The 22,908-nt window shown below is 38.7% G+C and overlaps 1 protein-coding gene across 1 annotated transcript; it reads left to right on the forward strand.

The window, feature by feature from the left end:
- Window positions 1-2,584: 2,584 nt before the first annotated feature.
- On the forward strand, window positions 2,585-19,360 carry fxyd3 (FXYD domain containing ion transport regulator 3). Its single transcript, XM_079241188.1, has 8 exons — window positions 2,585-2,721; window positions 14,255-14,302; window positions 16,107-16,139; window positions 16,346-16,369; window positions 16,557-16,631; window positions 16,730-16,766; window positions 16,871-16,914; window positions 18,654-19,360. Exons 2-8 carry the CDS (start codon window positions 14,269-14,271, stop codon window positions 18,671-18,673), a joined length of 267 nt encoding a protein of 88 aa, XP_079097314.1. The 5' UTR covers window positions 2,585-2,721; window positions 14,255-14,268; the 3' UTR covers window positions 18,674-19,360.
- The last annotated feature ends 3,548 nt before the right edge of the window (window positions 19,361-22,908 follow it).

A 22,908-nucleotide genomic window follows, 5' to 3' on the forward strand; every position in this document is an offset into this window, starting at 1 on the left:
ATGTAAATGTTACTGCAAAAAAGTGTTACACAAACTGCTCCATGTTGTCCTGATACTTAGTACATGAAACATCAGCTAATGTGTTAGTATTAAAACCCTAATGGCTACTCCTTTAGCTGCAGCTAGTAGGCGAGCATGAATGAACTGAATACTAACCAGTAGAAGCTAGCATGTCTTGTCCTGTTTGAACAGTATCAGCCCAGATAAGCTAGCGGCTAACTCATGCTGCAGTTCTGCTAAGTGAAAAGCTGTTTGTGTTTAAATGTTGAAAATGTGTAGGTTGCCTCCTCCGTAAATCTACAACATACTACACAACACTAGTCAACAATTCCCATAGCATTTAAACTTAATTTAAACAAAAACTTACCTACAGGTGAGACTTCAAGTGAAAATTGCAAACTCAAAAAGTTGGTTTTCCAGTATTTTACAATAAAGAAATTAAAGTTAGCAGAACTGTTGTCCCTTGCATTGAACTCCAATTTAAAGTTATCATTTTTAACGACTCACCTTAATGTTTTGGGGCAAACAACTTGCTTGTTTTGTTGTAATTACTAACAGTATTGCTTTAAATGCCATTAATACATATTTTCAGGTTTTACCTACTTAAATGGCTGTTTCAGGCCAACCAATACAAGTTGGATTTTTTGCAGTGTGTGGATAGACACCTAAAAACATTGCATGGAAATGACTAAATACTGAACGTGTGCATGCTCAGACTCCTACCTATCCATCACCAGTAGGGTGGCTTTAGACCGCAGCTTCACTGTGCTGCTTTTACTTTTAACTATTGATGCAAAACTGTAAAGGAGGAAACAGATTAGAAGGAGTTTTACTTTAAAATCAAGATTTAGTAATTTAGATTTTTAGAGTAACAGAAATTGCCCCTAATCCCCTTATGTTTGTCCTGGACATTTATCCCAGCGATACACTTACTGCGGATCAATGCTACATACTCCATATCCTGTTAATGGTTGCAAGGAAGATGATTACATTAAACTGGCTTAAGCCCTGCCCACCCACTGTAGCCCAATGGACACAAAAACTACTACATGTTTATTGGATGGAATCTCTAACTGCCCAACTACAACTCAAAATGGACATTTTTTCAAGAAGATGGTCATGTGTATCAAAATTTCTTAATTGAAGTGCAAGTGTATGTATGCAAATGTGTTTAGATGTGTATATTGTAGGAATACATATGAATATATGTATATATTTTTATTCTATTTTATTTTATTATTATTTTTTCTTTTCTGCTATGCTTATACCTCCTTCCGGTATTTAAACAGACATATATCTTCAATTTGAACCAATCTCAACACTGTTATTTGTTGTAATGTAAATTGCCTGTTATGTTCATGTTCTAAGGCAATAAAGTTAAAAAAAAAAAAAAAGAAATTGCCCCAACATTTGGTCACACCATGTCTATAAAAGAAATAACCCCTTGTACTTGTGTTGTTTCTGTCTTTATAGATAAAAAATGCTCCTGGATAGGAGGGTAAGATGTCTGAGTGAATGTGTCTGAATGGAAAATTGTGCCCTCCTTTTCTCTTTTCCTCCTTTCCGCTCCTCCTTTCCTCCTTTTTCTACACAAACTGCCATGTTTACCACTGCCACGCCCTCTTTTCTTACCTTGCAGAAAAAGAAGTGCAGACAGCAGTCAAATCTGATAAGGCTCCTGAAAAACCGGTTTCATCCTGGAAGAGGAGTTGAATGGGAACTGGTGGAGAGATTGGTTGTGTGTGGGGCGGGGGGAGGATTAAGTAGAAACACACGTGCTCAAACAAGGTTACACCTGCACAGACCAAAGAAATGCAAATACCTGTCCCCATCTATATGTGAATTTAAATCAAATATGCCTGAAAAATAATGATCTTATCATTTTGGCATGCCATGTTATTTGGTGTAAATTAAATCAATGAAGTCCCCACCTTTGAGGTCTCTTTGTTTTTTAAAAAAAAAAAAAAAAAAAAAGGTATCCAGTTTGACTAGACTTGAAACCAAAATATAAATCAGGGTAATTCATTTTTGTTTCTGTTCGTCTGTATATACAAAAGGGCTGTAAACACATTTGCTTTTTGTGAAAGATTATAGAGTTTGTTCTTCATTTTAATGTACAATCTTACTAGCGATCAATTCAGCTTTGATCAGTTTTATTATGAGACCAATGACTGAACTCTTGAAGAATAAATTTCACTCCATCTAAAAAATTGTTCTTATCTGTTCATAAAGTATTGTCTTCACATTAAACAAGTTTCATAGCTTTTCCTTTTTCTTATGGGAAGAGCTATTTATTGACTTTGCTTTGATTGATTCTCCTTGTCAATATACTGTATTAACTATGTAATTGTAATAATTGTTCAAGCTATGCTACAGCCTTCACATTTCTACTCTTTCGTTCTCGACAAGCAAACATTAAGGCTGCTGTCCTCCTCGCGCCGCTCAGTACTGACTCTGGATCAGTTTCCACGCCCCACTATTATTTGGCCGGTTCCTCTTCAACAAACCACCCAAAGTAGACACCGACCCTGGATCAGAATCCCACAACAAAGCTGTGGTAGTGTTTTAAACACTGCCCCCTTTCCCTAAAACCAAGCCAACCTGTTGAGTGTTAGTGGAGTGGTGAAGGCAGGGTGTTGGCGCACAGACAGGACACAAGTCGTTGCTTCTGAATCACCAACCCGAACATTTCTGTGAAACTCTGCGCGTTTCGTATCAAAGGTAAGTGTTGAGCGAAGAAATGAGCTAATATATCTCACGGGCTTGTCGCCTTTTGTTTTCCTTAGTTTGCTTAATTTGGTTGCTAAAGTTAAAGTTTTCCATAACGCTTCCCCTTTTTCTCAAAACTTCAAGTATGACTCATTTTCGGCGATTTTACGGGAAAAGCAAGCGAGTTTTCTAAACCAGTTTGTTTGTGTCACAGATTTATTTATTTATTTATGTGTTAATGTATTCATTAAGTTAGTTAATTAGTTAGTTAGTTAGTTAGTAAGTATATGATAAGTTGCGCAGTTATCTGTAATTATCAGGCTACCGGGTTACAGAATTGTCGTTAACGCTCTTCTATTAGTGTACAAGGAAAACATGTCAATGTAACGTAAAAAAAAAAACAAAAAAAAACAATTTTGTGTCTGTTTTGCCTTTAGCCTTCCTCGTGTAAACTGACTAGATGACTTAAAAATGTCTTATTAAACAGATCCAACAATACTCAGTTGAATCTATGGCAGCAGATTATATGACACAACTCATTAGCACATACATCATCAGTGGGCTTCTTGCCTTATGAAGCCCTCACGTTACCTTTTTGTAAGAGTTATATTGTTGCCTACCATGCTGTATTATAGTGTGCATCTGAGTGTGTCCGTGAACAGGCCACCTGATAAGAGCAATGCAATTTGCAAAGAGCAACCAGGGCAAAACTGCACAAGGACAAAGGACAGCAGCTGTGAGACGAAGAGGGACACAGAGCATGTTGAAGAGTGACATTGCCTACTTCTATAGTCATGAATTTTAGGGTGGTTGGAAACACTAATTGCTGAGCGTTTATTGAGCTTTAAACCTGACCGTCACGATAAGAAGTTTACACAATTTCAGGTCACAGGCCTGAATACACCGTGGGTTGTTGCCACAGTAAGATAAAAAGAGAATGGAGAGATGACAGGATGGAGAAAGGGTTTGCTGACAGATAGTTGCATTGATGGATTAATTGATGTGCTTTTCTTTCTAAAGTGAGACAGATTTAGTAAGCTGTCCCCACCTTCCCTCATTTGATCCTGATGAAGAAAAGCAAAGGAACTGAAGAAAGCTGTTTAGAGATTGAGGTGAAAGAGGAAAGAGGGCAATCACTGACTTCTCTTCACCTTCTCACCTCCTCTCTTTCTCCTCACCTTTCCTTGCGTCACTTTGAACACTCACAAACAGATTTAGAAACCTCAACAAGTGGACATTGATTTTTTTTAAACCAGCGTTGCAGCTGTGACCTTCGGTGCATTCACTTTGTAACCACAAAGCTTTTACACGCAGGTCAGCAGAGCCAGAGCAGGTAGTCTCTAATGAATGAGCCATATGTGTTAAAGCACACAGCAGAGGCAGATGGCTGCCTGTCCTGAGCCGGGTTCTGCCGGAGGTTTCCTTCCTGTTAAAAGGGAGTTTTTTCCTTCCCACTGTTGCCAGTGTGCTTGCTCAGGATGGGAGATTGAGTTGGACTCAACTCAATCTGTTGGTTTCCTTATAAAGGCTGTTATGAATTGGCCTTCATTATGTTTTCCCCTCTGTCTGTAAAGCGTCTTGAGATGGCATTGCCGTGATTTGACGCTATATAAATAAAGTTGAATTGAATTGAATTGAATTGAATTGAAAGGATCATGCTTTTGACAGAAAACTTAAATAAAGTTTCTCAGAGAAGTCTCCTCATCCAAAAGATTTGTGATTCAAGGACAAGTGGTGAGATAAAATGTACTCCTTTCCGCCACTGGTTACAGCTGTGGAGTGAGGTCTGTTGCTAGCTGCTCACTGCTTTGACTTGTGGTTTCCATGTGTGACTCATGACTCCAGTATGCTACACTCCCTCGTGTTCGCTGTCTATATCACCCCTCCTCCTTCCTACAGTTTTCCCAAATGCTCTCCCTTGTCTTCCCGCCACCTTTATATCCCGAGGCTTAAATTCTTCTCTCTCCGAACACTCTTCTCTGGTTCGCTTGTAGGTCCCGAAGACTTTTTATGAACTTCCCTCTTGCTGTCGTTCGCCTTCACCGATCCCCCATATATGTTTCTTCTTTCCTTATTTGTTTTTATATTAATGACAACACTTACCGGTTCAGTTTTCCATCCATTACAGTGCGATCTCCCCACCCCCCTCCCCCACACCACAGTGGCAACCACTGCCCTTCCAAGAAGGTCAAATTCATTTTATCCCCACCGCTCTATTGCTACGTTTACATGGGAGTTTTAATTCCTGTTTAATTCTGAATAAAAGTTAATTCCACTTTAAACTGATGAAAAATGAACATGTAAACACTTAATTCCTAATGTTAATTTCTGTTCGGAATTAAGCTTAATTCCGATATAAGTGGCTGGTTTATTCACATTTTAATTCCAAACTATTTAATTCCTCTGTCATGTAAGCCTTCATTCTGCTGTAAGTTAAATCCAGTCGTTCTGAGCATGCTCATTACCTTGTGCTGTCTCGATGACGCGCGTTGTTTTGCCTCCCGTGTTTGGTAGTCTGTCTTTCTTCTCCCTCTCAGTTGCAGCAAAAAGTGAATTTGTATGCTCGTGTTGAGCTGGTTCTTAAAATTTATAATAAAAATAGCAGCGAAACTGATACTTATTATGTAGTTTTTACAACTTACAACTTAAAAGACGAGAAGCAGGGTGCTAACTATGTTTATTTCCGGTACATGTCATACGTCACTTGCACCCTCTGTCCAATCAGAACCCTTGCCAACCCACCGCTCTAAAGAGGAATTATGTCAGAATGTGTTTCATGTAAACCTTCATTTGGTCTTAATATTTTCATGTAAACTCGTTGAGGTATACGTTAATTCCGAATTACTTAATCTGAATGATTCATTCTGAATTAAAAAACATCATGTAGCCGTAGCCTATATTGCATTGCCGCCACCCCCCCGCCATGATTTGACAGCAGCCGCCATCAATCGCTCGCCGGCCCTCCAATCAGTCAATCCACCATCCACACCCTCCCTCAATCCCTACTGCCAACCAAATGCCAAAAACTTAATGAGAAACGTCGCATTCACTGTTATTACAAATCTATTCAATTATGTTGCTGAAAATGTTTTTTTTTGGGGGGGGGGGGGGGGGGGGGGGGGGGATACATATGAGGCTGAGCGTGCCATCCTTTAAGTTTACAGACATTTAATCTAACGAAATGTGGAACATCCTGTAGTAATCATCATTCCTGAGTGACAAGAAATCCCCCTCTGTTTCAGCTGAGTGTAGGCAAGTTATTCATCCAAGGATGCAAAGCTGTTTCATGCTGTGTTTAGTGTGTTTTATCTGTAACACAGACTTCCCCGTCTGTCTCTGTGCGAGTGTGTTTGTCTCTCCAAGAGGATGTGTTGCACTCTGGAATGCATTGCTGCTAAATTTGGAATAAAAATGCCACTGAGAGTAGCCAGCTGTCTTTGTAGCACAGCGCAGGAACACAAACATACCAATGTCCGGCATTTAAACACATGGTTGGGTATGTTGTGTCTTGAGAGAAAATAGACACAAGTTCTATGGCAAGTGGAAGGTACCACAGATTGTCTAAGAAGACTTCTGTGTAATGTGTATGTTTGAGAAGCTGATTTAAGCTTAACGTGTCTCTAATGTCGCCTGACTAACGACACATTTCTCTTGACATTTGTTTGAATGTCTTTTCATTTTTACACATACTGATGTGCATAAAAGTGAACCACAGTGTCACTTTTTTTTTGTACACCAGTAATACACTGTTTGTCACTTTATAGTGTAAATCCGACTATGATACAAGCTTTTGGAAGAAAATCAGTGCTGGAAACAGAGAACCTTAAAAGCAACAATACAGGTTCTGCCGTCCATTTTAAGACCCTGCCTGCTCGCTGCCTTCAAGTCAATAAAAAATATTAATATTTTAATAAACAAACAAAGAATTTCTTCTTGGAAAAACCATCAACCAAAAATTTAAATGTGATACCAGCCAGTTGCATTCAAATTGCATTGATGGTTGTGATACATTAATAATAGTAATATAAAAACAATATCATTAAAGTAATCACCATTATTTTCCCCGTGGCTTCTCCCTTCAGGGGGTCGCATCAGCAAGTCATCTCTGTCCATCCAGCCATCAGCGCCCTGCATGTCAACAGCACCAGTGGTGGTTGTAAAGCCAAGCCTGGTCCGATCAGCATAAAAGAGAACTATCAGAGCAGCATGGTTTGCTTTGTGGTGCATTCATGATTCAGCTGCTGATTGCAGTGTGGATGCTGAACTTTAAATCTGGTCACAGTAATTGTACTGGGTGCAGAAATTAATAAAGTTAAGTGTTAATAATGTCCGCTTAATCATTTTGTTTAAGTTAGTTTATTTCTTGTGTGAGTGATGTTTTTATGTATTTATACACAAACCTGAAACTGAAGCTCACAGACATTTAATACATCAGGTGAGATTTATAGAACTAAAGCAACAAAGGCAGTATTTAATAACTTCAGGGTCACATGATTCTTTTAAGTATTTGAGTAGGAAATAAAGCAACAGTTGAAACAAACGTAACTTAAGTAGAGTTTTTTCTTTCCAGACATTTGACTTTGTTGTTCGTGCAGATTCAGTTACAGCGTTTTATTAACCTGTAGTTTTCAGGAAGTATATGCTCAGATGGCATGAAGTGACACGTGTTCTTGAAGCATGAGGGATGAGACGTTTCTGACGTACTTGTTTAAGTACGCTGTCGTTAGCAGCCTGGCAAAAATATGTTTTTACCGGTGATTATTTCTATTTTCTTTTTTTTATTTAGATGCACATACTTATTTCTTTATCAGCATTAAGACGTTATTGCTAACGAATCCCATTGGATAATCCCATTGGATGCTAAAATGTAACTAAAAATGTAAAATGGATGCTGAAAAAATAACATGTAAACATGTTAAATTGTAAACCAAGCACCATGTAAACCAAGCACCAACATCAAGGCTGAAGCAGGAGTCACAGACATCAGCAGCTGCTGATACATGGTTCTGTCACTGCTGGCTTTAACTCTGTTTGAGACAGTCATCCTCTGGTAATGCATAGCTTCTTGTTTTCTGCACTACATGTTGTAAAAACAATACAGTAGTATTTCAGGAGCCCAGTACTGTTGAGTATTTTAATATTTCCCAAACCTCAGAATTTTTTAAATGGTAGCTTTTAGCTGATTCATCATAATAATATATTAATAGATAATATATTACAAAGACAGTCACAGTCTCATGGAGATCTTTGGACTTGGGGAAAAAAAACAAGCACTGATGATGAGGAACTGATTGATGAGATCTGCATCCTACTTGGAGTAACTGAGGTTTCTTTTAATGCGCTGCAACTTACTGGTATACACAGGTGCAGACAGGTGCAGAGGTGGAATTAAGCATATATATATATATATATATATATACATATATACATATATATACATATATATATATATATATATATATATATATATATATATATGTGTGTGTATATGTGTGTGTGTGTGTGTGTGTGTGTGTGTGTGTGTGTGTGTGTGTGTACATATATACACTAGTTAAAGTTTGGACACACTTCCCCATTGGATTTCATGGAAAAGTATATATATATATATATATATATATATATGTATATATGTGTATATATATATATATATATATATATATCTTTTTATTTAGATCTATTGAGAGTCTATGTCAAAATCCAATGATATATGACATACTCTAACAAGAAGGGATTAAATTGGGCCAGCATTGTCTGGGACTCTACCTGCACAGTTATATGCTTTGTTATTATGAGAAATCTATCTTTGCAGGTGACTACTTGTAAATGCCAAACTTGTATTATTGTTATTCTCCCCAGGTCTCCCAGCAGTTGTGTCCAAGCATCATACCTTTCGGATTGGTTTTGCAGATCAAGGCTGCTAATCAAAAAAATTAGACGTTGTTTTCCAATTGAGTTACAGTGGTCATGTTCTAAAGCATATATGAACACAATCAAACTTCAGCACAGTCGCATTTCTCTTATCACTGTCTGACACGAGACAGTCTCCATTATGCAAAGCACTGACATGCAACGTAAACAATGTTCAAAACCTAACAAAGTTTTACAGCAGCTAAAATGCAGATTTGAGTCGTGTTTATGTGAGGCACTGAAAGTGAATCAGACCAGTTATTCCATATAACTTAAACAATTTAGTTGTTATTGCTCTCTTTCTCTTTATTTCCGTTTTTTTTTTTTAACATTAATGTTTTATTATACATTTTGATTTATAACACACTTTAAATATATATTAGCTTTGAATAAAAATTTGAAGAGTTCTATGGAAACTCAAGGTGTGTATATTTTTAATATTGTAATATAGAAATCAATTCCAGTTTAATGTCACCATTAAAAGCCGTTCAATTAATATTTCTTTTAATTTAATTTCTATTTCTTTATGTATTTATCTATGACAAAAAGATTTTATCCAGATTAGGTAACTTTTCTAGTGACTTGCATCTGTGTATGGTAAATTGGGAACTGTGACTGTTTTAATTCACTCACTCAGATTTTCTGTTATTTGCAGATCCACATTTCACATGTATTGCAACCCTGAAAATCCACAAACCTATCTAAATAACATCCCAACTTAGCCCTCAGGAGTAAATCATATGAACTGATCTCCTTGCTGTCCGATAGTAACGTCATTTCCAAAAGCAGCAAGCGTGTGTTTACAATAAAGCAACATTTCACTGAGCATAAGACACCAACACAGTATCATGTTACAGTAAAACGAGGGACATTAGTCAAACAACAATGCATTTTAGTGCCATTCTACCCTAATGCTGCATTTGATTGTTATGGAAAACTGACCATTTGATGATATAAGCTCATATCTGAAGCTGCTAGCTAACAGCGGTAATTAGCCTAAAGCTTGTTCCATACTCCATGAGAAGAAAGAACTGAGTTCTTGCTTCTCGAAGCTGCAAGAACAAGAAAAAAATTCTTTTCCATCAGGTCCTTACATACTCCACGAGAAGCACATCTGCAGCAGGGAGGGATCACTGCGGGGGGGGGGCAATGTCTGGTTTTATGTGCAATGAACCCGGTTGTTACCTCCCCCAAGGAGGTGATGTTTTTCCTGGCGTCTTTTTGCTCAGGATAACTCAAAAGGTTACAAACGGATTTTCATTAAATTTTAAAGAGTTGTTGGAAATTCTGGTGGTGATCCAGATCAGGAATTTTTTAAAAAGGATTCTTTAACATTGTGCTTGGCGGAGGTTTCTGCTCTCCAAGTGCGTTTTTAGTTTTATATTTAACGAGGAACTTTGTCCGCGGCAGGGCAGGTAGTGCACGCGGCTGGGTTCGAGTGTTTTAATGCCACGTGTTGTAAAAACCTTCGTTTTTTCTTACCACATCAATTTGCAGTTTTATCAAAACAATACGTTTTACCGACAACGGCAAAAATGCGGAAGCAGCAACTCTGCTTCATGCTTTCTCCGTGTTAACAACGCCCACCTCAGATGTCCGACCAATCACACAATACTTCTCGGAGCCCCGCAAGAAAAAAGTTCTGCCAGCCCGGTGTGTCGAGAACTGTCTTCAAACGCGTCCATGAGAACAAAATGACGTCATTTTCTTCTCGGTGCCTCAAGAACAAGAAAAAGTTCTCGCTTCTCGTGGAGTATGTAACAAGCTTAAGACAGTAGCTCCCAACCGAATGTCTTGAAAGACCCCCCTTCATGCATCTAACAAAGGATTGGTTCATACTGGCTCCTCCAACTCAAACCTCAGAGACCCTCAATGTGTTTTCAAATTTAGATGCAGAAATCCTTAATTACAATGCAGATAAAACTTTTTTTTTTTTTTTTTAAAAAGATGATTTCGATCTTTTGACAATATAATTTATCTGAGGTCCTGACCTGTTCATGCAAAGACAGTTGCTGCATTGTATATAATGTAGCTTTATTACAGTTAAAGAGAAGAGACATGTGGGTGGAAAGAAGATGATTATGGTCTTCAGCATAGAGCCTCAAGAGCCTGATTCTTGGAAGTTTGTAATGTAAAGAATAAATGGGTGGAAAAGGCTGAAGAAAAGGAAGAGAAAAGAGAAAAGGACAATTGTCAGAGTTCATGGACATGCACGAGTGTGTTAGGAAAAAGGAAGCAGTCTAAAGCAAATAAAGAAGACAACAGAAGCGTAACAGAGAGACAGACTGGTGTGTAACTGTGCTTTCAGACAAGCAACTAATTCTGAAAGCTCCCATGCAGTTAGAAATAAAAGACAGATTTAAAGAAATCAACTGTGCAAAGAGAAAAAAAAGTAGGGACATTTTTCCATTTATGGAAGAATAAGCGATGCAGTCTGGAAACAATAGTTGGAGATAGGCAGAGGAGCACAACAGAGCCAGAACAGAAAAGCCTTTATCCCTGCACCAGGCAGAGTTGGAGCCCCACAGGGAGTTTGTGCCCCAAGGAAAACAAACCACCATTTAAAGCTATAGTTGGTAATCTTTCTCAGAGACATTTTTTAAGTAGTTCCTCATCCTGATAGTAGTTTTTTGTAATCATGAACAATAAGAAATATAGTTAGACCCCTCAGTTTACTGTAAATCTGTAGAAACTCTGAACAATCCAAACGTTCGACCCGAATTGAAGTTGTTTATTTTTTACATTAAATAAGCTTCCAATCCTGGCTCCCCTGCTCCCCCTCCCAAAGCGCATACCTGATGGCCACACCCTGCATATAAATAGCATGTTAGGATGAAAATACAAGGTAGTGAAGAAGAAACTCGGAGGGGAAACATGGCTGAGAAAATGCAGGAAGAATTTCCCCGACCCGGCTCGGTTAATTTGCCTCCTCCCGCTAAACAGCCGAGAAAGAGAAACTCGTTTGTGGAAAAAGCCTTCTGGTGCGATATCCAAGTTCCGGTTGGGTGGGAGGTGGAGTGTGGGGCGTGCGGCTGGGCGTGTCTCAAACAGATTATCGATTGGGGGGTGGGGGGAGCCAAGACAGGGCGCCACTTTCAAATGTTTCTAGCTCCCCAACATTACCTACTCCAGCTTTAATATGAGCCATCAGCAGTTGTTTGGAAACATACACTACTGACATAAAAACAAAATGTAAAAAGTTTATGCTACACTAATATTACATCATGACTGCAGGACATGCAGAATCATGCCATGGTAGTTCATTCCTCTTAGACAGAAAGATAACATCGGTGGGGGTTTAACACAACATCCGTATCAATAAATGCTTTTGTTTGGTCTCATCTTGATTTCAAAATATGAACAGTATGATGAAGAGGAGTGTAAATACAAGCTGTCACTGAACCAGAACATTTAATGGTTCAGACTCTTGTTTTACGGTTAATCTCCTCCTTAGGTAACAGCACTATTTAAAGTTTAATATGTGTACTAGTGCGTCAAAAGCTTAGAGAAAATATATGTGATTGCTATTTTTGCTCTTCATTCATATATTTTATTCACACGCAGAACTTGTTAAATGTCAGAAATGTAGCTGTCAAAGTTTCAGATCCAAAACTTGCGCATTGACAACGTTTTGTTTGACCATGATCTTTGAACTACAAGTTACTGATCCCAACTGGCAGCAAACTCTTCTGCATTTTTAGTAGTGAAGCAACTTTTTGGTTAGGTTTTTTGGCTTTTCTTTACTTTCCCTTCGTGCTGATATCTTCCCTCAAACACCATGATTACGACGCACTTTTCCAGCCCTTTCTTTCAGCCCCACCTTATACAAACATTTGTTTTAGAACATGATCTTTACAGAGGAGCACAGACACGTCTCTTTATGCTGTACCCTGCCCTGTATCTCTCCTCTGCCTGGTCTTTCAATAGTATCACCTTCAGTTTTCCTGCTGTGTGCTCTTTCTGTCTCTCTTTCTCTTGTTTGTCTTTGTCCTCTGTCTCTCCCATCTCTCTGTCCTCTCTCCTTCCCTCTCCGTCTTTCTTCTCCTGTGGTTGTTGGCACATTTCCCATCCCTCTGCATTCCCTCTGCTTCGCCTGGGGTTGCTGTGGGGAAGCACCAAGAGACAAGCACTCATCCCTCTCTTCTTTTTTTTCCGTGGTGCCAAACTCCCACTGACATTGTTTAAATAGCATCTTTTCCTTTCATCACTTTGTCTTTAAGGTTGTTTTGGAATCTTTTTCACACATCCTAATGCAACATGACACTGGAGAAGGGCTGTTTGTCTTTAAACGTTCGTTTGCCTTAAGCTTGTCATCCTTATGTTTAAAAATTATTAGATTGATTATTTAGCTATAAGTTCATTAATAAGTTCTAAACCATTATTGCAGCATTGGTTAGTGTGTAACAGGAATATTGATTCTGCTGTTTCATATCAGTAAAATCTTTCTTTTGCTCAGATTGTCCTCTCAAACAGTAAATTCTTGTGAAACAGACGTAAAATGTTCCTGACATTCTGTGAAGTATAGCCTGTAGCTGCAGGTAGAAAGCTAATCTTTGGCAAACTAATTTGACTTTATAGACCACACCGCAGTTGGCTTTTGAAGGTGTGTTCAGTTCCTTTATGAAATAAAAACTTTTCAATGTCTGAAAGGTGTGTTTTCATGTGTTAGTGTAACGTGATTGAGCGTCAACTTGAAATGGCTTGAGTGTGTTAGCGCTTTGTGATGTGCTCTAAATGAAAAAGTACAGTAAGTGGAAAATCACTGCTGTGTGATTTAAGGTGTCTCCTCCCAGTCCACACGGTGCCTCTGCTGGTGTCGCTTCAACACGCCTGCTAACACAGCACTGACGCAGACTAGGTTGTGTGTGCATCACAAGCTGAGCTCTCAGGAAATGGATTTATTCATTAACAGAGATAAGAGTTTCATTTCTAGCTTCACATTCTTTAAGCTCTGGAAAGTAGAAATAATACTTGAAATAGTATTTGACTAATAGTACTTGAAAAAGAAACAAATTGCATCACTTATACGCTGATGTATTTCAGAAAATAAGATTAAAATGTCATTTCAGACAGGAATAGATTTAGAAAGGTGGGTGTACTGCAATAATATTCCCATAGAAACATAGTTAGCACTGGGATAAGAACAATGGAAATGGAAGCTATGAAGCTTTTCTGTGGTAGGATTGTAATGCAGTTACTGTGAGAGATGTAAGGCTCCATCAGAGCACTTGGTTCCCATCAACATCAGCTCAAGTTTCTGTGTTTGAGTGACAAAAAAAAGAAGACAGAGACCACTTTGTGCCTGTTTGTCATAGTGTCCTGTGAGAGAACCAAGAATGTCTTTGTGTTTAAGTACCCCTTTGAAACACATAGAAAGGCTAAACATGGCATTTTTGTAGGCCAGTATGAGCCAGTTTGGACTATTTTCAAATCCACATTCACATATGATTGGATAACTTGATTTACAGCGTTCCAATGAGGATAGAGGCTTATAAAAGCACAAGTCAAAGAACCGCATGTCGATAATCATGTTCTCATCAGCGTTCTTGTCAAGCGAGTGCTGGATATTTATCTTAAGTTTTATTTACAGAATGCTTAACTGTGACTAAAGTTTATGTTTTTCTTTCCATCCTAACAGACTCGATCCTCAGGATGTCAAAGATCTGTGCTCTGGTTTTGGTGACATGTAAGTGAAAGTCAGATAATCCAGTTTGTTTTCATTTGATAAATTAACTCATTTAAATTAGTGATCGTGCATTTAAATAAACTGAAACATATCAGCTCGTCAAGCAGTAAATCACTGTAATTCATAATGTACTGAGCCGGAGGAATATTCTTGTCACAAAACAATGTGAAAAGAAAATTATAGACCAGGGGCGGCCAACTACGAACTTTGAGATCTGCAGTCCTTCAAGTGTTAGTAATTTCCCTGCCACAACCCACCTGACTCAAATCAATGGCTAATCAGCAGACTTGTTTGATGTCCAGCTCTGCACAAGTCTGCTGATTAAGTCTGGCTTGTGTCAGATGCGTTGCAGCAGGGAAACACTAACACCTGCAGGACTGCAGATCTCAAGGACCGGAGTTTTAAAAGAAATTTGTTTTCAAACTGAGAAGGTTTGTTCTTGTTTTTTTAGCTGAATCTTATTAACAAGACCTTCACTAAAATATGTGAGAGATGCCTCTATTGGCCAGTGGATGTCTGGATGTCTAACTGGCAGTATCCATTGATAAACATTAGGCCTGTCGCAATAAGTCAATTAATCGCACAATAAGAAAAAATGCGCGCAATAAGTTTACCGGACGCAATAATTTTCATCTGTCTTTCTTATCTCTCTTGCCCACTCTCTCACTTTGGGTGAGCAAGTGTTGTAAGACAATATTACCTAAAGACAAGCAATACGACAAACTTCCATCTGCACAGAAAAACCAATCATCAACTGCAGTTTTCCCAGCTGGGAAAAAAAGACCTTAACAAACAGACTAGTTCCATCTTCCTGACAGTCCATGATCACTGCGGTGTTTAACCAACAGATTAAATACAAACAGGACAGTGCAACATGGTGGGCACTCAGACAGCGTGGTTAGTAAAGCCATGCTGCCCTTTGATATTGTTAAAAAGGCAACATTTTGAAAAAATGTTGCAAACATTTCATGTTTCATACTTTACAACGACATGAAAAAGGACATTTTACCATTCCACCTCTGGTCAAGTCCAAACTTGTCCCCTTATATGAGCCTGACCCTAGACTGTAAGTGTGGTATATAGTGTTTAGAGACCAGTTTGGGACTGGATGAGTCTGGTCTGAAAAATGTTCATTGTAAAATTAAAGCATGTTGATCTTTGTGAGGGCACTTGCATTATGATGGCATTATTGTTATTTTAGTTGAAAATGGTCTCAAAGTGGTGTCAAAATGACAACAATATCATAACAATATTACAGTCTATCGCAATGATTTCTGAAAAAATTAATGACATGGCTAAATTTGTTACCGTGACAGGCCTAATAAACGTATAGTAGAAAGTCTGTGATGAAGGATGGCAAAGCAGTTACCGTCATGAGAACAAACCAGTAGGGATCTTTCTACCCCACGTGGATCCTGCCAGTTCAGTTCAGCAAAACGTTGGGTTTGCAATTAAATCATTATAATTTAATTGTGTAGTTACTACCCTGTCCCGGTTCTATATCTGTGTTTAAATTGCAGATTTATTTTGTGTGTAATGCATTAGTTGTTGGTTCAACTTCTTTTTAGGAGAGGAAAAAGTTCCTAAAGGTCTGACCTCCATCAGCACGTCAAACAAGCTATGAGAAATGTAGCAGCTGGTGTGATTGTCTAAACTCAGATGGTAAAGTGCAGCATACAGTCAGAGCGGTGCGAGTGTGTTTTTAGTGGTTTAAACTCACCAGTGTTAGTGTTTTAGCGTTTCTTGATCACTTTTATTTTACAGCAAGAGATGTTTCAACAAGATTTTCTGTGTCCTCTTGCAGTTGTGTCCCTGGTTTATGCAGAAAAAGAAGACCGTAAGAACTTTTTATGTGTTTTCTTGCCTTCACATTAAGTTCAACGTTCAAAATGGGCTTTTTCATGTCATTTGCATTGTAATCTGGACAATGCATCCTCATCATGTTTTTACTCATCATGCAGTTATTTGTTACATGTTGATCATACAGGATATATTCACTGTGTTTACTCTTTCCATTGACACTTATCATTTCTGCTCCTGCAGCGCAAGATGACCCATTTACCTTTGGTAAGCCACTTTTTCATCCTCATTGTTATTAATAAGAAATAAGAATATAATGTAAATTTACAACCTTTCATTGCCTTCTGTTTTCTATAACTGGGTAATGTATTTCGGTGTTTCACAACTGCAAAAGTTTCCCGTGTGAAGTTTATTTTCATTACTATCTAATTCTAATCCTAATCTTCGTGTGCAGACGACCAGAGACTGAGAGTTGGCGGCCTCATTCTAGCTGGTGTCCTCTGTCTCATTGGCATCACCATCCTTCTCAGTAAGTTTGCAGACTGAAAACTTACACACAGCACATCTGTACTCACACATGTGTAGACTTGGGTGACACTAAAGAATCACTGTGCTTTTCTCCTGTAGGTGGCCACTGTAGGTGCAAGTTCAACCAGGACAAGAGGTGAGCCATCACACAGTGGAACTTTAAAATATCAATCTACTTGTTGAAACTTCAAACTAAGGACATTTTCTTTCTTTTCTGAATCTTTTCTCTCATCTTTTCAGAAGGAGGACAGGAAGCAATGCTCAGCCAATGCTTACCGATAAAGGTAACGTTAGTCTGTGTTAGCGGCCATGCTTTATATATACAACTGTGTGACACCTCAAAGAGAATAAAGCATATAACATTTTAAACCAATGAAATATTCACATGCTTAAGAAATTTTTACATTAAAATAAAGTCATGCTAAGGTACTTTATGTCCTACATTATAAAAGATGTCATAACTTTATTGCTAGGAAATATGTGAATGTTAGCTGAAAAAAATCAAAACTAAAAAGATTGCAAAGAAGTAGTTTTTTTGCCTTTATTTTAGATTCATTTAGATACACTATATCTGTTTACTTGGATTATAACTACTTCGACGTATTACAGAAAAATCAAGCCTGTATGTTTGAGAGCCTGTTGTAATACAAAACTACACTGTATGATATTCTGGATTTTGTCGTCCACATGGCACACAGCCCAGGTCTAAGGTTATATTTACTCTGTCCATCTGCTTCACTGAAAAAGGCTCACGTCATAAACACATACTGACAGAATGGAAAACGGTAATAGTGTTGGACTGACATATCGTGGACCGTGCTGTTAACAGGTGGTGGGACACTGGGAGCCCATCAGGGAGAGGGGAGGACGCAAACTGGGGGCTTTAGAAGCTGCCACACTATGGTTTTATATTGTAGTGCAGCTTTTTAAAGATGACACATCCAACTCTTTGATTTCTGTCAGGATTTTACCTGTATTTTTTTCTTTTTCTTATACATATTTCTTAAAATTATTTTTAATCATAACCAATTGTATTGACACCAAAACCGAATCAAGGTCATCATTACCTTTATAGTATGGAAGACTATTGAATTCACTTAGGGGGAACAAATAAAATCAAATTTTAGTTGGTCTGAAAATGATGACAAGACAGATTTTCATTTTTTAAAAAATTTATCTTATCTCATCTGCTTTTTTTCTGAATCAATCTTTAAATTAAAAAAATTCGCAGTTTGTGTTTCTGAATTAACAAGATAGTTTGGAGCTTTTCACATAATGGTGTGGGCTGAAATGCCTGAAGCAGTTGAGAAAACAAAGAACAAGACCCCAAGTGCCTCAGTTCTGCTGGATTCATCCAGATGAGAGTGGGCTCTCAGTCGGTAGGTGATGGCACCATCATCTTCAAGCATATCATGTGAATGAGACTTTGATGGGTCCAGAAAGGTGTCCATGTGCTTATTGAAGTGAGCCAATAACAACCTCAGTGGGACTTCCATGATGTGGGATGTTAGGGCAACTGGTCTGTAGTCACTGAGGACAGATCGATGAGATTTTTTAGATTTTTAGATTAGCCTTGTTTTGTAGGTTTTCCAGCACATTTCATCTGGATCACAAAGTATGTCTGCTGATGTAGCTAAAGTACACTTATGGCCCATATGGAAAAACAGTGTGTAATATGTAAGCAACTCAGCAGGAACCCACAGGGACATACTGCACACACAGACAGTTTCCACTTAATGATGGTGCTCACGCACACTCCCTGTCCTCTCTGCCACTTTTTCTCACATGAAAAGCAGCGATGTTGTAATTTTTGTTTCAGAAGTGTGACTCACTTTTGTTGCCATTTCTGCAAACTGCTCTAATCACGAGATCCGTTTAGTTTCTATAATAATAGCAAGTCTAGTTTAAAACTGCATCAGTTTTGTATTTGAAAAGACGATGAATGAAGAAATGTCAGGCGATGTTATGGATGGATTATTCTAATTAAAAATGCATCTTCCTGTCTTTCTGCGTGTGTCTCCAGGTCGTGCCTGCGACTGCTAGATGTCAGCCAGATCACACCGGCTTTCCAAACCTGCAACCAACAGATAACAAGCAGGAGCAGCAGTGGGATGCATCACAGCAGACGCAATGCTTTTGCTTTTATTTAGCGAGGTCCACAGAAAGTAGTCAATGTGTGCCCGATATAAGGTGAAGCTTTCTGCTTGATAAAAGAGCTACTGACCTGCAGCCTGCACCTCTACAGCTACTTACTTTACATACGCTTCTGTCACTTTCATGCCATTCAGTTGAACTCTGTTAGTTGACGTATCTTGCCTTTTAACAAACTTTTGAGAAATCCTCGTTAAAGAAACAAAATGTTTGGCCATTCACCCAAAATATATTTGTTTTGCTACTTGACTCAACTGACTGAAGTGAAAATGGCTTCATGTCAAAGTAACCCAAATTTATTGCCAAAAAATGAATAAATCTTAAGAGTCCATATACTGTAGGTTTTGTTTGGCATCCCTTCTCTTATGCATTTTCTGTAAGTGTAAGGTCAACACTGATGTAGATATTCAGCCTAACCCACTGTTTATGTTTTCATGTCAAATATATGAAATCCATGTTGTTGTGAGTGTTTTGTGGTCTCTGTAATTCAAGAGAATCTGTTCATTTACATGTTTAGTTTCATGGAAGACTGGAGTGGACTGTACTGTTCAGAGGGTCGTTTCTATAAAATAACCTTTAAAACAACCATGTGTGTGAACATTATTTAAGTGTGTGAATATTTGTGTGTGACGTGTGCTTTCTGTATTTTCCATTAAATATGATATTTTGAAGTACAAGCATACATCATCAAATCTTGGATGTTTTATGTCGTATAAAGGCGGCTGAAATGGGTTTCCTCCGCAGGGTGGCCGGGCTCACCCTTAGAGATAGGGTGAGGAGCTCGGTCATCCGGGAGGGGCTCAGAGTAGAGCCGCTGCTCCTCCGCATCGAGAGGAGCCAGTTGAGGTGGCTCGGGCATCTGGTCAGGATGCCTCCTGGACGCCTCCCTGGTGAGGTGTTCCAGGCACGTCCCTCTGGGAGGAGACCCCGGGGAAGACCCAGGACACGCTGGAGGGATTATATCTCTCGGCTGGCCTGGGAACGCCTCGGGATCCCCCCCGCAGAGTTGGCAAATGTGGCTGGGGAGAGGGAAGTCTGGGCTTCCCTGCTTAGGCTGCTGCCCCCGCGACCCGACCCCAGATAAGCGGCAGAAGATGGATGGATGTTTTATGATCAGAAACATTACTATCATGACTTAAAGGGAGCAATTAGCTAAGGGAACTCCAAACCCGGTCCTTGAGCGCCAGAATCCTTCAGGTGTTGGATGTAATCCTGCAGCAACACACCTGATTCAATTGAATGAACAGACATGAGCAGAACTTCACAAGTCCTGGAAACAAATTTTAGTCAAATTAAGTGTGTTGCTATGAGAAAACATGCAATACTTGCAGGACACCTCCCCTTGAGGACCCGATTCCCTGATTTAACTGGACAGAAGGGATTCAGCTTGGACACAAAGACTGTCAATGGTTTGAGTCCTCCTTTCATAAATTAGTCTTTTGCTTACCGTGGAACTACTACAAATCACTCTGAGACCACATGGAGGTTCTAGATCAGGGGTGTCAAACTGCAGTCCTGGAAGGCCGGTATCCTGCAGGTTTTTGTTGTCTCTGTGCTCCAACACACACCTGACCGACACTAAACAGGTTGACAAGAAGCTGCTGGATCCATTGATTTGAATCAGCTGTGTTGGTGGAGGGAAACAACAAAAACCTGCCGGATTCTGGCCCTCGAGGACTGGATTCTGACACCCCTGTTCTAGAAGAACTAGTCTTTTTATTTTCCATCTTTGACCATTAAATATTCAGGGAGTCTTTCTTTGCTCCCGGTATGTCTAAATCATAATCATAATTTGATTTTCCATTTTAAGTATTCACTAAACTGCTTAATTATTTCTGCTCGCCTATTGGTTCAGAAATATTCTTTAAACAGAACTGACCAATAGCGTCATTCGGAGCAAACTCCTGACCCCCATCTTGTTATTAACCTAAATTTGAGTCACCTGTGGATTTGTCTCCCGTTATGAGCAACCCGTTTAATTTTACAGTAAATTTTATTAATCATTCATGTGTCATTGTGTCACTTCGTGACTTGGTAAGCTTCCCTATAATATTTTGTGTATAGACATGTTTAATTATAAGGTCTTGATTTGTCTTTCGTTTCAAACGATGGGTGAAAATTCAGATTTTTTTCGTTTTAGTCCGATGTTCATTTACTCCAAACAAAGGACGTAGTTTTGATTCAAGATGTCTAGTTAGTTGTCCTTGAACTGAAATGTTTTAGCTTTCCTGACACTCAAAACATTATTTTGAAAAATGCTTTGTATATCTATCATCTCTAGGCTGGTAAAGTTTAAATCGAGCCATTATTTACAGATCACTCCTAAATCTGAAACCACTGAAGCTCAGTCGATTTGCCACAAGAGAGCGCTACAAGTTTTAATCAATAGCTAGTTGTCCTGCATTTTCCCTACCTGAATGCGTGTAGCACCCTCTTGTGGCTAGTTATAAATGAATGATAATAACAATTATGATGATTATAATATTACTATTTTCATTTGTAGGAACAGAATTCGTCCTGCATGGATGAATAGTTTATGTTACAGTCTGCTGAATCAAAACAAAATCCAGTTATAATTGTAGTGTTTTGTTTGTTTTGTTTTTGTTTTAATTAAAATTTTTCTTTTCTCTCTCCCTCTCACTTTTTTTTCCTTCTAAGACAGATGGACATATTCTTTTATTATTACTGTAGGTCCAATAATACAGGGATAAATCCCCTACCTCTTTTGTGGTGTCCACACCTGCAACCTGCCACTTTGTTAGGTAATCAACCAATCACATGGCAGCATTTCTATGAATTTAGGTTTGTTGACATGGTTGAGATGATTTGCTGAAGTTCAAACTGAGTAACACAATGTGGAAAATAGCATTTTGAATGTGGCATGGTTGCTGTAGGCCATCTATCCATATTCTGCTGTTTTGTAACGTGTGACCTTCAGGAAGTCCTGTCTGCTTTTGTTATGGACTATGTCCAGTTGATTTAAAAAATGTGAATACATTTTTTCTGATCACATGCTCATATTATTTGGAACCTCTTCCTTGTCAGCCTGATCAAGTTCATCTGTCTGTACGTTCCTGCTTGCATATTCTCGGCTCCAAAGCCCCCATTAAAAGGCATCCTGAACTTAAAACCCAATCTTTGCTTAATGATGTCACCTGTGCCCTCAGATGAACGTGGAGTGAAAAATAGCTAAATTTCAGCTATCTTTTGGTATGCTAGAAGGTTGTCTGTCAGCCTATGGGCAGCTAATTAGCACTATTTAGTATTTGATAATTTAATACTATTAATGTGGTGATTAATACATCTGTTTCCTCTTGTCCTTCAGGAACTTTAGGATACTGGGAGAACTTCCTAAGTGGTATCAAATCACAAATCAGGCTTTCTGTCTCTGATCCTTCTGACTCCTGCATAATCTTGTCTACTTCCGACCACTTTAAACCAGTGTCGCTTTTCTTTTTAACTGGGGTATTTCATCACACGAAAGCCTTCGGAGTGAGGTTTAAGCTCCATTCATGCTTGTCTGTTGAAAGATGTCTTTGTTGTTGGTCCAAATGTCCTGCTCATAATTTAAACGCTGATTCGTGTCTGTGCTTGTCCCTTTCAATGCATCCATTTGTTCAGCCTTTTATTAAAAAGCCAAACCTGAAGCCTACAGTCCTCTCCAATTTTAGACCGATTTCAAACTTCTCTTTGTCTCTTAAATGTTAGAAAAAGTTGCTCTTACCCTGCTTCAGTAGTGTCTTACTGACAACAATCTGACAGAAGTGTTTCATTCTGGTTTTAAAGCATCAGCACACTGAAACAACCATTCAAATGGGTTTTAATGATCTTGTTTAATCAGTAATGGGTTCTAGAGACTTCTCCATTTTAGTTTTTTTTAGAACTCAATGCCACTTTAAATACCGTTGGTCACAGCATCCTCATTTCTAGACAAAAGTTCCTTTTATTTCAACAGAGTAAAAAGTTGTGCAGTAGTTAAAAGTTGGACAACACAACAAATTGTCCTTTTAGGTGCTAGAACACTGCTATACCGAACACCCTATAGCTCGCAAATGTCAAAACAAAAATCCTCTCTCGCACCTGAAGCTTCTACTCTGGTTTTATACCGAAGGCTTCTCCTACAAGAC

The sequence above is a fragment of the Telmatherina bonti genome (genome assembly GCF_933228915.1).
Source record: "Telmatherina bonti genome assembly, chromosome: 5".
In the NCBI taxonomy this organism is placed as follows: domain Eukaryota; kingdom Metazoa; phylum Chordata; class Actinopteri; order Atheriniformes; family Telmatherinidae; genus Telmatherina; species Telmatherina bonti.